We start from the raw sequence: 14,280 nt of genomic DNA on the forward strand, positions 1-14,280 counted from the left end.
GCCAACGACGCCTAACGGGAGCGTGGGGAACAGTCTGTTCCTCCTGCATCCCCCCGGCGGATCCAGCTCCGTCACACTCGCTGAGCTCATTCTTCTCGTGCCCTCAGAGACCGAGCAGAGGCTGCCGCAGATCAGGAATAAGGATCAGCAACACGCGCCCAAGTGTCTGGAGAACTCCGCAAGGCGGACGAAACTCGCCATACGAAGACCTCTCCTGTGGGAGCTATCTGCCCCAGAACCCGCTCCAGTTTTTTAATCCTCAGTTTAAAACCTGCGATGTAACACAACGGCGGCTCTGTATTTTCGCGCTCACACTGTCCCCACGCCAAGAACGCGCACAGTTTCGGTCACCGCCGGAGGGAAGGGCCGAGCTCCGCGCCAGCCCCGAGCTCACGGGCAGGAGGAGAGCGTCCCTCCGGAGCTCCGCGCCTCACTCCGGCTGCCAGCTCCTCGCCCCGCCTCCGCACAGCCCAACGGCGGGAACGCAACCACGCGGTGCTCCGAGCGCAACGTCCCTGGGGGAACCCGGCCGAGCTCCGGTGACGGCTCCGCGCCGCGTCCCCGCCCCCGACCACGCGGCCGGGCGGGCGGTGGAGCGGGCGCTGCGGTCCCGCCCGCCGAGCCGGCGCCTGCGCGGCAGCGGCGGCCGGGCCCTGTCACCGCGCCCGGGGCTGCTCACGCTGCTCACGCCCCGGCCGTGGCCGGCGAGCGCCTGCGGTGGGCGGGCTGCGGAGGGCAGCGGAGCGCTTCGCTGCCACCGGTGAGTCCCGCCGGGCCTCGGCGGAGCCGGGCGCCGCCGCCCTCGGGCCCCGCGGGGCGGACGGGAAAGTGGCCGGGGCCGCGCTCGGGCCGCGGGGCCCCAGGGCGGGACGCGGGAGCGGGGCGGGCCGGGCGGCGGCGCCGCGGGGCAGGTGCGGCCCGGGGCGGTTGGGCCCAGGCCGGGCGGCGCCGCGCTCGGGCCGCGGGGCACGGAGGGCTCCGGCCGCCGCCCCTCTCCGCCGCCGGGCCGCGCCCGCCGCTCCCTGCGCGGCTCAGCGCGGCGGGCCCGGGGAGCCGAGCCCCGCCGGGGGAACGCGGGCCCGCGGCGAGCGCCGGGCGGGCGGGGTCCCCTCACGGGCACGGCCTGAGCGCTCCGGCAGCCGCCGCAGCCCGCGAGAAGCGTCCAGGCGCTTCCCGGGCGCCCGCCCGCGGCCCGGGGCGAGTGCGGGGCTGCCCCGGCCGGTTCCGGTGCCCACACGGGGCAGCGCCCGCACGACCGGGGGTACCCGGCCCTGGCCGCCCCAGTTGGCTCTGATGGCACGCACAGCGGTGGAAGAGTGCCGTGATTTGAGATCAAAGTACAGAACTTTGGCTACTGGCTCTTAAATGATGCAAAACAAAACAACCCCGCCTTCCGTGGAGATACATATAGAGTTTAGCAGAAAGGAGAACTTTTCTTATTTTTTTCCCCTGCTGGAGATGGAGATAAATCTTGACTGTAGAAATCTCGAAGAACTATAGTGATACATCTTTTCTGATTTCTTGTGTTGCAGGTTGAAGCAAGTCACCGCTCCAGATGTGTGACATGTGCTGCTGCATAGCTATGGCTTAACTGAAGACGTCTTGGTTTCGATGTCCCCTTCTGAATGTGGTAGGATATAGCTAGGGAAATATTTGATCATGCCTCACCTCCTGAGATAGGTAAACAGAATGCAATATATTTTAAGCTGTTTGGCTGTTTTGGTTCGGTATTGCTTTAGGGGTTTTTTATGCGGTCCCAAAGTTAAGTGTCTTGTTTATTGCATTTTGTCTTTTGCAGAGAAAAATAGTTTATCCGGTTGTGCTGGCAAGAATTCTGCCCTTTGGTGTACGTAACACTTAGATGTTAAGTGTTGGCTTGCTTCTCTGAGCAGTTTGGGATTTAGGTAGTTTATACATGTCATAACCCTGCAGAATAATGGTCACAGATGAAAATTTGTAGTAATTTCTCATTAGATTACATTGACTTTTAAATTGCTCTGAAAATGCAGAGAAACTTGCTGTCGTGGAAACGGGGTATGAGTAGTAGTGAAAACTTTGTCACCGATTTTTTTTGTTGTATGCACTGCTGCAAATGAAAGAGAAGGGCAGCTTTGAATCCTTTCCAAAAAGGTGCAGAGTCTGTCAGCACAAATACTGATAGTTGTAATTTAGGGATTAGGGGTGTGGACTTGCCTGGGGGAGCTGGTGTACGTGGCCTGCTGCTGCTGCAGAGTAACTGAAGCTGTAGCTGATTGCAGTGCAGGACTGGGGACTTGACTTTCAGCTCTTTATTTTCTCTTAAATTGTGAGTTCAGTTGACTCCTAGTTGTTTAAATGCAACGACTGACACAGCATGTTGTACTTTGTGTTGCATAACTGGATTGATCAGAGCTGAGCACTTTTTTCCGAGCTGTGAGTCAAGTGTTGTTTTTGGTGATGATCTTGAGGCGGTGCACAGCCCTTGCTGGAGTCGTGCAACTCCTCAAGTAAAGAAAGTAGCCTGCACTGTCCCCTTGGAAGATAGCTGGGGTCGTTTCCACTGGCTGGGACTGGCTGCAACTGCAAGTTTGTATAAATCTGAATAAGGGATTAAAGAGGTTCTACGAAGAATGATGTTTTAAGTTTTTGAAACAAAGTTATGCAAAACCAGTGACCTGCACATCTTAAAAGTTGTATCTGAAAGCATTTTACTGCAGAGTTAAGGCAAATCCTGTCCAAGAAAGCAAATCACACTCTTAAAAATTGTTCAGGGTTTGAATACATTGGTATAGAGAAGGTGAGCTCATGGATTACATGCTGTGTAGAAAGTAATGTAAATGCTGGGGACAATACTGAAAAATGTACGTTTTCCTTTTTTCTCAACAGCTACGCAGAAGGAATATTCTAGAAAAGTGAAGTTGGAAGATCTCTGATAACAAGAAGTGTAAACATGTTGTGCTGGGGCAATGCATCTTTTGGACAGCTTGGATTGGGTGGAATTGATGAAGAGATTGTTTTAGAACCCAGAAAAAGTGACTTTTTCCTAAATAAAAGGGTCAGAGATGTAGGATGTGGACTGAGACACACTGTTTTTGTCCTGGATGATGGGACAGTTTATACATGTGGATGCAACGATCTGGGACAACTAGGGCATGACAAAGGCAGGAAAAGACCCGGTAAGTTTAGAAGTGATGAACTGTGGGGATTCTGTGGGGTGGTGGGTGTGGCTTTCGTTTTGTTGTGCTTCGTCAGAGCCAAGATTACCCAGGTGTCTGCATGGGGCAAACTCATGCCCAGCAGTTCTTCCAAGAATGGACACCTTTTTGACTGGAAAAGCATTGCCTTGTGGGATGGGTTCTGGTGAAGCTGGAGACACCCAGCTGTGAAACGTGGCAGTCCCCCCATATTTTTGCATGCTGTGCAGCTGGACACTGCCACTGGTTTTTATTTCAACCATGGATGTGAGAGACTCAGTGATGTTTTTACTCTCAAGGGGAGCTGAGCTGCTGCAGTCCATGGGTTGGTGTTGTACTTCATGTATGGGTTTGGCTGTTGGACTGTGGTGGAAATGAGTATTTGGGATATCACTGCAGGGAAACATGCAGTTTTTAGTTGTCTAATACATGGTGTACAGCAGGTCTGATTGAAGCAATGTTCTCTTTTTGTGAGAACTAAAAATAAAACTTTTGATAAAAGACTTATCAGCACAAGCAGCGCTACGGGGAGAGGATGTGGAGAAGCCTGAAGGATGCTGTGTAACACTTGTTTGGGCTTTTTTCCTTCCCACCTCTGTTTGGTGTGTGTTTGTGCTCCCTGCTAGTGCAGTTCTGAGCAGAGCTGGGTAAACATCTTGCAGGGACTGCAGAGGAGTGTGCACATGGGCTCCCTTCAGAGCGTGCATGTGAGTCATAGCTGGTGCTGAGAGCCAGCAACAGAGCTGCTCACTCTGCTCACAGCACAGCACACTGGGAAGGCTGACTGAGACTTGCTGCTAATCACTCCTAGAGCACTTTCACAACTTGCTTGGCTCAGTGTTTGCCACAAATTTTTCAAATGGAAATGAGGTGTCATGCGGTATTTTAGTAGTTCTCCTTTACACAGAGTTTCAGTTTTGGTGCCAATTAAAGATTTTCTTGATTTTTTTTTTTTTAAACTAATGTGGACTTCTGTTGGGAAACAGTATGTGGATATTAAAGCTGATAAACTTTAATCCTGTGCAAACATCTGCTTCATGAACATGAAGAGAAACTCAGCATGTCAAACTTACTCCGACTGCTTGTTGCCCACTTTAAAAATTTTGCTGAATTGTCTTTTAGTCTAAAGGTTACAATGAAAATATCTGACATTTAATTTGCCTGACCTTTCATATGTAATGGACCTACTTGCATTTTTTTTTAACATGCTCAGACACACGAGGATTGTAATGTCCTCCCTAATCTTCCTTTCACCCAGAGGTTACTGATGTTACTGCTGAGTGTTGTATGAAGTCAGAGAATTGGGATAGCTTCAGTTGCACAGCCCAAAGAGGCTTGGTATCTTTATAGATGGGTGGATGCTCTCCTTTAAATGTGTTCCTGCTAACTGAAGATAATTTTGTTGCTGACTGGGTGTCTTTGCTGCCTCCTTGTCCTACTGCCTTTCTTCTTTCCTCCTCCTAGAGCTCTGCTTGCCACGGGCACCGCATGGCTGAGGCAGTCAGGCTGGCTGGTGCAGCAGCTGGGCGAGATTGCCCGAGCTGATCTGTGTGCTGGTGCCCCAGTGGAGAGTGAGAGTGCCTCGGTGACCTCTCCCACTGGCAGAGCTGTGGGAGGCTCTCCTGGCTGAATTGGGGTGGCAACCTCTTCAGTCAGACCGGCTGGGTGTAATAAAAAGAGCTTGTATCTGCTGCCTGTGTCGGTTTATTTTGGAAGCTGGGTGCCTGTCGTGCTGCAGATAATGTGAGCTACTGTTGTGAAGCTGCCTTGGGCTGGGCTGTGTTTAGAGTGCCCATAGCATTGACAATACACAGGCTTTTCAGGCTGGGATGGAGTTTGTGTTTGAAAACTGGGAGTAAAATGTCCAAGCAGTGCCTTATTTAAGGGAACTGTTAAAAGTTCTAGCCTTAATGACAGGCCCTGGTGATATTTCTCTGCTTTGCTTATTGCTGGAATTGAAATGTTATTCCGATCACAAATCATAAGCCCAAAACCAAGCTTTGAGTGTTTCCAAATGCATTGGTGCAGGCTCCTGGAAAAAAATCAGAGATATTTTAGTGTGTGCTTTTCAGAGGTGTCACCGTGTGTCTAGAAAAATTACTCTTTAGGATCCATTTCCACAGTATTTTGCATTATAAAGAAGACATTGTGTAGCTCATTGCAAAATCGGTAGCTTTAGTCTGTAATTTGCCCTGCCTTGTTTTGCAGGCTCTTTCTTAATGATGAATAGGTGAATTTAATTTGCTGTGGTGGAATGTTTTCCTCTTACATAATGTTTTACACGTGTAGTCATTTGACAGTAATCTATTTGCCCTTACTGTTAATTGAGTTTCTGCACTCATTTTCAGATGGCAGCGTTAGAGGGATCCGTCAGGATTGAGGCGCAGGTTTTGTGCACTTTGTGCATTGCTCCAGAAACACTCATTACCTGGTTACTTCAGGGTGTCAAATTTAACTCATTTCTCTAGAATTGCATAATTGCATGTTTGTAATTTTAAATAAAGGGTGTTTCAGCAGAACTTATGGGCTTAGTTGATGTCTTAGTACTGTGTAAACTGCTTGGAACAAGCCTAGCTTGTTAGTAGCTTTTATTTTTTTTTTTTTTTAACCAACTAATTTTATTTATTCCTTTTTTTAGAGCATGTTGGTGCACTGGATGCCCAAAATATTGTAGCTGTGTCATGTGGAGAAGCCCACACTCTTGCATTAAATGACAAAGGTCAGGTATATGCTTGGGGTCTGGCTACTGATGGACAGCTTGGCTTGCCAGGAACAGAGGAATGCGTCAGAGTGCCCAGGTTAAAAATAGTACATGATAATTTGCCTCTTTTTAAAATAATGTGCTTAAATCACATTGGTTAAGCTATTCTGTTGTTACAGGTAAAGCCATATAAATATAGAAAATGTATATTAGCTGTGACACTTGAATGCTGTGTGTGGACAGTTTCCTTTCTCAGAAACTCTTGTGAGAAATGTCTTACAGGTGTGCTTGGTTTCTTGCTTTTTGGGATGTTTTGTTTGTTGGTATTTTTAATAGTCCTCCCCCAACAATAAGACTTGCATTGGAAAAGTAGGATGGGTATTTTAAGAGTATGAATGCCATTTAAGAGAAGTAATGTGTTAAACTTTCAATGTGAAGAAGGTGCATTTGCTGTCCTATCTTTGTACTTCAGTTTTCAGCCCAAAGCTTTTCAGCTGTGATTGAATAATACACCTTCTAGTTAAAAAAATTCATGTTGGCCAGGGTTGTTTTCAGAATGCCGTAAGCATTGCAGCCACCTGAAGTCCACACACAAAAGTAACAATTCCTTGGAACCTTAGTAATTCATATTAAAAATGTTCTATCTGCATCCAATTTGAATGCCCACAGGCCCTTAGAAACTTTTTTCTCTTCCCAAGTGGAAAGCATTATTAGTTTTAGTGCACATGTGCATGTATTTGCAACTTCTTTGGAATATTGTGCAATATGTATTAGGTTTATAAACTGAAGTTTTGGAAACTGGAAAGTAAGAATGAGTTTCTTCTCGTATTCTGTGTTCATTCCTCCCTTCAGCTGTGTGAGATCACCTTCACAGCATGTGAACCTCCCTGATTCTTCATTATGGACTTTTACAGACTTGATCTATTTGAAAATAAGGCAGAACCTGACCGTAGAAGGTTTAGAAGAAAAGCAGTTTTGTCTTCAGATTTTACTAATTCGCATCTAATTAAAGTTGGGATGTTTAGTACACTTCAGTAAAAAGGATTCACATTTTGTATATTGCCCTTTATTTCATACCATGAAGTAAAGCTTCATTGTAGCTTAATTGTTTCTCTGTTTTCTTACTCCAATAGAAATATTAAAAGTTTATCAGAGATCCAGATTGTCCAAGTTGCTTGTGGTTATTATCACTCACTAGCACTCTCAAAAGGTAAGCCAGATCCTCCTGAAGTTTTGTGTGATTTCATACCAGGGAATTCAGATGTTTTCAAGATATATTTTATCTCTTTTTTTTTCATTATTAAACATGCTACCACTTAGCACAAATGGGATTTCAGGTTGGTAGGGGCTCTGTAATTTAATGATGGAAGCTGCCATCAAATGTAAAAACAGATGTTGAGTTGTGCTTTTATTTCTTCGGGGTGTGTGTTTATGTTGGTTTTTTTCTCATAATTTGGCTTTCATGTGATTTCCTTTTTATTTTGTTTCTTTTTCTTGGTCCCAAATCTTTCACACTGGTCTGTTTTAACCTGTAACCTCAAGTTACTGAGGCTGGCAGGAGTGACTTCCTTGTGTGCTTTATTATGGCAAAGCCTCTGGTTTTTGGTGCTTCCATAGTTAAAATTCCATATCACATACAAGCCACCTTTAATGTTTCTTAACAATGTGTGTTCAAAATATGAGCCAAATAACTGTGGAGAGGCAGGTGTTCATTGTACTCTGACTGATGTTTATTCTTTAAATCCAATAGTTTATGCTGTTTATATGTGCCTGGGTTCTGTGTGTGACTCTTCATGGGCTCCTATTGGGCAATTCCTGTGCCATTGTGAATTCCCAGGTGTAATTATCATTATAACCCAGGGGAATGCCTTTGTTTCAGGGCAGGCAGAGCTTTAGGAGTAACCCTTTGCCTGAGTTAAGATCTGCAGCAGAGTTGTGAGTTGTGTTGTCAAGTGTTCTGTTGGTCAGAGGTGCGAGAATGTCACAGGAATTTGTGATTTGAAATTTAAATAGTCACAGGCTTCAAGTAGAGCATCACTGTGTTATTGCCAGGTCATGGGTTTGCAGCTCTGTGTCTGTTCTTGGCGTGGGCTGTAGGGTGTTTTGGGTTAGTTGTTAATATAAATAAATAAAATCTGAGACCCGTGCTCCAGAGGATGGGTTTCATTGTTTCCCCATCTTGATAAAACTGTTACTGGAAAGGTGGAGATGGGAGAGGCATGGGAAGCATTTTGAAGGTAACATTGCTCTTGAAAACGTTTCATGTCAGCAAAATAAATTATTTTGTATTTGGGTGTTGATCTTTAGGACAGTAAATACCTTGGCAAAACATTGGTTGTTCAAGAGAGTGTTTTATTTTAGAAGCAGTTTTAACATCAATAGGTCTTTGATTGTCATTCTTTAAAATGTTTTTCTTTGTAAATTATCAAGTGACATTATAAATCTTGTGCTTCAGTGATCATGTAATGAAGACAGTATTTAAAAATATACATCTCTTAAATTGTCTGTCAAAATTTAAGTATCTTACCTTAGAAAACCTTAAATGAGGCTTTTGATTGGAAGCAGGAAAATTTTCCATGTCCATCTTCAGCAGATGTCTGCATAAACATCTGTGCAGCAGAGGAGCTTCCCATGGAGCAGTGCCTTGCTTTGGAATAACCAAGCTCAGTAGATCTGCACTGTGGAAACAGGAATGTTGAGAGCAGTTTGGAAGGGCTTGAATGTGATTTAAATACTTCCAGTCTGATTAAGTGCTTGAGTTGAATGCCTGCAAATTACACAAGAATGCTCAGCTTCACAAGTCAGTAATTTGTATGCATTTTCAAACTCAAAAGTTTTGGAAGAGTGACAGTCTAACTTTTAGCTTTTCTTACAGTGGATAAACATTGTATTATTAAACTGTATTAATTGTGTTTCTTGGTTGTTTATTTTTTCCTTCCAACAGGAAGTGAAGTGTTTTCCTGGGGACAAAACAAATATGGCCAGCTGGGCCTAGGTTATGAGTATAAAAAACAAACCTCCCCACAGATGATTAAATCTCTGCTGGGAATCCCTTTTGCACAGATTGCAGCAGGAGGAGCTCACAGCTTTGTGCTGACTCTTTCTGGAGCCATCTTCGGATGGGGACGCAACAAATTTGGGCAGCTGGGTGTTAATGATGACACAGGTAAGGAGGCATTGCCTCAGGGGGGTGTGGATGGTGAATCTGAGGTGAGCAGTGTTCTGGAAAGGAGCAGACACAGCTGGGGTGTGCCAGTGCCACGTGGGATGGCACAAACAGGGCACAGAGGTGTTTTCCTCAGTGTAGTGCGAATGCTGACAGTGCTATGCTGAAGCTCTTGCCTGCTTCACTTGTGTTCTTTGCCTGTCATTTAATGGGATTGAATTGAAATACTGTGCAGTAGTTACAGTTTGGACTGAATTTAAGTGAATGAAATTGCTTGGCAAAAGCAGCAATCTGTCACAACTAATTGGTTGTCCTTAGTAGTCACATTTAGGCCATTTTCATATTTTACTGCCATTTACTTTTACATTCCTTTCTCAGGCCACTTTTGATAATCATTCACAATTTTTGGCTAACCATTTCCAAAATTTCCTCTGCTGGGTGGATGACCCCTCAATAATTTTTATCAAATGGTTAGATTAGACAAAAAATTCTTTTTTTGGTTGTATTGTGTTACATGCACAGTATGTGCTCACAGGGCTCCAGGGTGACAGTATTTGCTGTAATACACAGTTTAATAGTGGATAATCTATAGATGGTTTCATGAGTTCAGATTTGCTTACTGATTCATTGTTGTCAACACCATTTAAAATGGGGAAAATGGGTTGTAAATAAAATACTCATCTGAATGCCTTAAAAATTGCCACATTCATGTAATAAGAGAATTACAATTATTTTTCAGAAATCATGGGAGACTTCAATTGCTCCTACATATTCTTTGGAATGTGTGTAACCCTAGGTTTTATCACTTCTCAGTGTCTTCATAGGGTTTCTTGCAGACATGTTAGCATGCCTGACAGGTTTTAAGACATTAGCACTGACATTTTAGAGTTGCCTTTGTACAAGGTTGGCTTGTCCTAGTGATGGAGGGAAGTTATGCTTGCTTCCTGTTTGTTCAGAGCTCCATTCTGTCATGCAGTCTGTAACATTAAAATGTGTATAAATTTACTTTCCAAAGAAGCCCGACTGACACTGATGCCAAGATGATTTTTTGCCTTTTTTTATCTACTTTCTATGTATCCTCAGTGTTCTTAGCATTCCTTAAGCCTGATAACTTGGCATAGTGCTGGTAATGTGCCAGGCCAGGAGGCCAAACATCCTGAAGGCCTTGCAGCAGGAGGCTGCAACCCCTCTGGAACACACCCCGTGGAACAGAGATTGGCCCATCCAGGGTAGAATTCCACACGTGGGGGAATAGCACAGCATTCATCCAGGCCTCCCACTGGGGCATCCTTGGTAGAAATGCTGATTTGTAAGGTGTGTAAATGGCACAGGGGGTCTGTCATGTGTGAGCATGGCAGCACATTCACCTTGGCCAGTAAGGATCCTAATTAAACACTGAGGTGAAACCCCTTATCCCTTAGCTGGGTCTGGCTCTCCATTTTTGGGACCAAGGAAAAGGTGTCAATACCAACTTACAGGAACATTTTAAAACATGAAACACATAAACAATTCATTTCAAACACAGAAACAATGTAAATTTATCTTTTCTCATGGCCAGTGCCAGGTCTAATGTAATGTTCCATATTTAGTTGTCTGTGTATTGACACATGATCCTGTGCTAGTGAAAACGAGGGCATGGGCCACAAACTTTTTCAGTGTCATAGTCCCTGTCTTATTCTGTAGCAACACTTCCATCTCCAGGATCCATAAACCCAGTTGTGGTGATTGTGTTATGTTAACAAATTTTAACTGCTTGCTTGGCTAGAACCAAATTAGAATACATAAGCAAAACTATTTGGGTTTTGATTTTTATTGTCAAAATAAGTGACCTTTCTGTATTAAACCTTTCAGACAGGTATGTTCCTACCCTGCTCAAGTCCCTGAGAAGTCAGAAGGTTGTTCATATATGTTGTGGAGAGGATCATACTGCTGCCCTTACAAAGGTACAGAACTTTAGGATATGTTTATGCTCCAATTTTTTAATGTTTCCATTGAAGGAGAAGATGCTACCTGAACAGGAAATAATAAACTAAATTCTAAATAAAATTTCTTGTAAATTTGTGGGATTAAGTTGAGGAAAGATTGGAAGAATGGTTAAATATTTGAAAAAAATTACCAAATACAAGAAATCTTTATTTCTAAATGCTTATTTTCCTTTTTCATGCATAGAAGTTAACTCCAAACGTACTTTAAAGCTGATGGGCTGGGTTGAGGTTCTGAATGTACTGTGAATGTTTGCAGAGATTGCCACCCATGTGCATGGCTCCAGTGTCCCTGCAGAGCCAGGGGCTCACACACCTTTTGTAGGCAGTTAATGAATTAATTAATATATTAACCAACACTTTTAATGTTTAAACCAAAAATATTTTCAGAAATTATACACCTTACCTCACAACAACTTTGAAACTCTGTGTGTGTGAGCATTCTCCAAGTCCTCCTGAAGCTCAGAAGAGCCTGGCACTGTTTGCTGTCCTGCCTCAGTGACTGGGGCTCTTGGGTTTCCTCAGTGCAGTTCTGGTGATGGTTTCCAGCTGAGGGCCTGGCTGGTGCAATTAGATTTGAAAGAAACAGTCACAATTTCAAAGCATCTGAAAATGGCAAGTTTCAAAGTTGTTGTGAGGTAAGGTCTACAATTTCTGAAAATACTTTTGGTTTAAACGTTAAAGGTGTTGGTAATTTCTTGATTAATCAAAAACTCTTCAAAAATTACATGCCTCACAATAATATTGAAATTTCTGGTTTCTTATGCTTTCAAATACTGAGGCTGTTTCAGCCATACTGTGGATCATCTGCTGAGCAGGGCAGCTTCCTGCTGGCTAATCACTTCAACATTTGCAATCTGAGTTTCAAAGCTGAAGTATACTTTTAATAGTGGGAGTTTGTTCATCAAGAAAACTGGAAAAGAGGGAAAATGAGGATTAGGATCTGTAAATGACACAAATTAATGGCAGGACTGTTGTATGATAATAAGGAAATTAGATGAGTCTGATTTAACACAAGTGAGGTAATGTTTCATAGCTGTGCCATGTTGTCATAACTCCAGTTAACTTGCAATTCTTCTGTGTCTCAGAACTCTGTTCATTTTCTTTCCTTTCCCTGCAATGCCAAAATCACCAGAAAAGATTTATTAAACCCCTATTTCTGTGGAGTTTCTTGTTCTGAGATATATGATCATATTAATGTAAAATATTTATTTGTTTAGGAAGGTGGGGTTTTCACATTTGGAGCTGGAGGCTATGGCCAGCTGGGACACAACTCTACCAGCCACGAGATAAATCCCAGGAAAGTTTTTGAGCTCATGGGGAGCGTTGTCACACAAATCACCTGTGGCAGGTAAGGTCTATTCTGTGCTAACCCTGTGACTCCTACACATAACTTGTTTTGTATAAAACTTTATGTGTATTGCAATATGAAGTGGGGGTTTTCTTAGCCTTTGTGGTCAGGGAAGACAAAATGACCCCTAACAAAAGATATTTAGTGATGTTTTGGGGATTCTAAAAGCATTGATAGAAGAGCTAAAGGAAGCTGTGTATTTGAGAGGCTGTGATTTTCTAAACTGGCAGTGTGAACAGTAGTGTGAGCTGTGAGAGTTTGTTGCTGTCACTTCATTTCCTGTTGAAGAACAAGTGTGTTTGGGAAAGTACAAAGCAGTTTGCACAAATTGCCAGCTGGTTCTTCACAGGCCTGTGGTGGGAGAGGGGCAGTCAGGATGGGGAGGGAAAGGAGGTGCGGGCAGTCTCTAGACATTCATTTCTGATATGCTCTAAAGGTCAGCCAGGGGCTGGGCACTGGCAGCTCCATTCTGGGAACCTTTCCATACAAAAGGAGGGGTGTCTGTTGGAGTGTGGGTGGAATATTGCCAGTGGCAGGGCATTGCAGGGAGTGTTGGGCAGGACAGGACCTTTCACACAGCGCTGAGCCCGGTCCTGGCCAGGCCTGCTCAAAGCTGCTTCCAGTGCTTAGGTCTGTGGTACTGAATTCTCTTTGCCCTAGGCAGCACACCACTGCATTTGTCCCTTCTTCTGGAAGAATTTACTCCTTTGGACTGGGAGGCAATGGGCAGCTGGGCACAGGGACCACCAGTAACAGGAAAAGTCCCTTCACAGTGAGAGGAAACTGGATTCCCTTTAGTACCCAGTGCCCAATGAGCACAGGTAAGCACCAGCTGATGCATTTACTGCTTGGTTGCCTGTTCCTTTCTAGGGCTTGAAATTCTTGAGTTTTAAACTGCTTATGGGCTGTAATCATTTTTCCCAAACAGTCTGATTGTGCTCTGGGTTCCTGCTGTAGGAATTGCATGCCTGTGCCTGGTGGGTGGGGGCCTCTGGTAGCACCAGACCTAGAACTTAGAAAAAGATGGACCATTGTATCATTAACTGGTGTTTCAGTGTGTTGGATCAAGGTTCTGCCACAAGGGAGCCTTTCTGTAACCCAGTGTTGATTGCAGTATCTCAGTTTCACATTTTTATTCCTCTTGCAGACAGTGAGGAGTGCTACTGTGTAAAGAGAATTTTCTCTGGTGGAGACCAAAGTTTTGCACACTACTTTTATCCACAGGTAACAAATTAAGTGTAATTTGGTTCCAAAGCTTGTGAAAGTTGGATTTTAGTTTTTTTGGATGCATTTTAAACTATTTTGATGTTGAAGGTGCATGTGACTGTATTGTAAAGTTTGTTGGAGCAGTGTGGAAGCAAAAGGCACCAAGTCATGGTAGCAGCTGGAGGACTTGGATCCAGTTAGTGTGTGTTAGCTGTCAGAAATCATGTGAGATTGAGACTTTTTTGGCATAAGCTTTTTTCTTGATGGATGAATGCACTTCTTTGTATGTCTTAAGGGAAGAGTTGATTGAATATTTGAGCTCTTTGCTCCTTGCCCAGTCCTCCTCATACCTCCTTTGGTGTCTTCTGCTCCGTGGCCATTTTAATGTACCACAGTGGCAAGGAAACAAATGGAGCTTTTTGCTAAAAATTACTGCTGGTGATATAGTTTATGTCAGTTTTATCACAGTCTTAAAGCTTACATTTTAAAGTAACAAGAATTGATCTGTTTAAATTCTGCTACCTACAAGAGTCTAGAAGGACTATACAGTAAAAGTGGCAATGTGGAAGTGTGATGGAAGGAAAATGCTGTTGGGGGATGAGTTGGGAGAGAAAATAAAAACAAGGTGAAGATTCATGGGACTGTTTCCAGTACAGCTCAGCAGATATTAGACCATGGGGATTAATGAAGCATCAAGAGTT

At 44.1% G+C, this 14,280-nt stretch overlaps 1 protein-coding gene across 2 annotated transcripts in view; it reads left to right on the forward strand.

Annotated features, from left to right (window-relative positions):
• Positions 1–652: 652 nt before the first annotated feature.
• Positions 653–14,280, forward strand: part of HERC4 (HECT and RLD domain containing E3 ubiquitin protein ligase 4) — a 29,651-nt gene continuing 16,023 nt past the window's right edge. Inside the window, exons 1-10 of one of the 2 annotated variants that reach the window (XM_058029129.1) lie at positions 653–760; positions 1,533–1,680; positions 2,866–3,155; positions 5,812–5,971; positions 7,008–7,084; positions 8,819–9,040; positions 10,892–10,983; positions 12,243–12,373; positions 13,034–13,194; positions 13,521–13,597. In XM_058029129.1, the coding sequence (XP_057885112.1) occupies positions 2,930–3,155; positions 5,812–5,971; positions 7,008–7,084; positions 8,819–9,040; positions 10,892–10,983; positions 12,243–12,373; positions 13,034–13,194; positions 13,521–13,597 (1,146 nt within the window). In that variant the 5' untranslated portion in view covers positions 653–760; positions 1,533–1,680; positions 2,866–2,929. The remainder of the gene's footprint in view (positions 761–1,532; positions 1,681–2,865; positions 3,156–5,811; positions 5,972–7,007; positions 7,085–8,818; positions 9,041–10,891; positions 10,984–12,242; positions 12,374–13,033; positions 13,195–13,520; positions 13,598–14,280) is intronic. The other variant, XM_058029130.1, reaches the window with a different exon arrangement.

This window comes from Melospiza georgiana, chromosome 8 (assembly GCF_028018845.1).
Source record: "Melospiza georgiana isolate bMelGeo1 chromosome 8, bMelGeo1.pri, whole genome shotgun sequence".
Classification (NCBI taxonomy): Eukaryota; Metazoa; Chordata; class Aves; order Passeriformes; family Passerellidae; genus Melospiza; species Melospiza georgiana.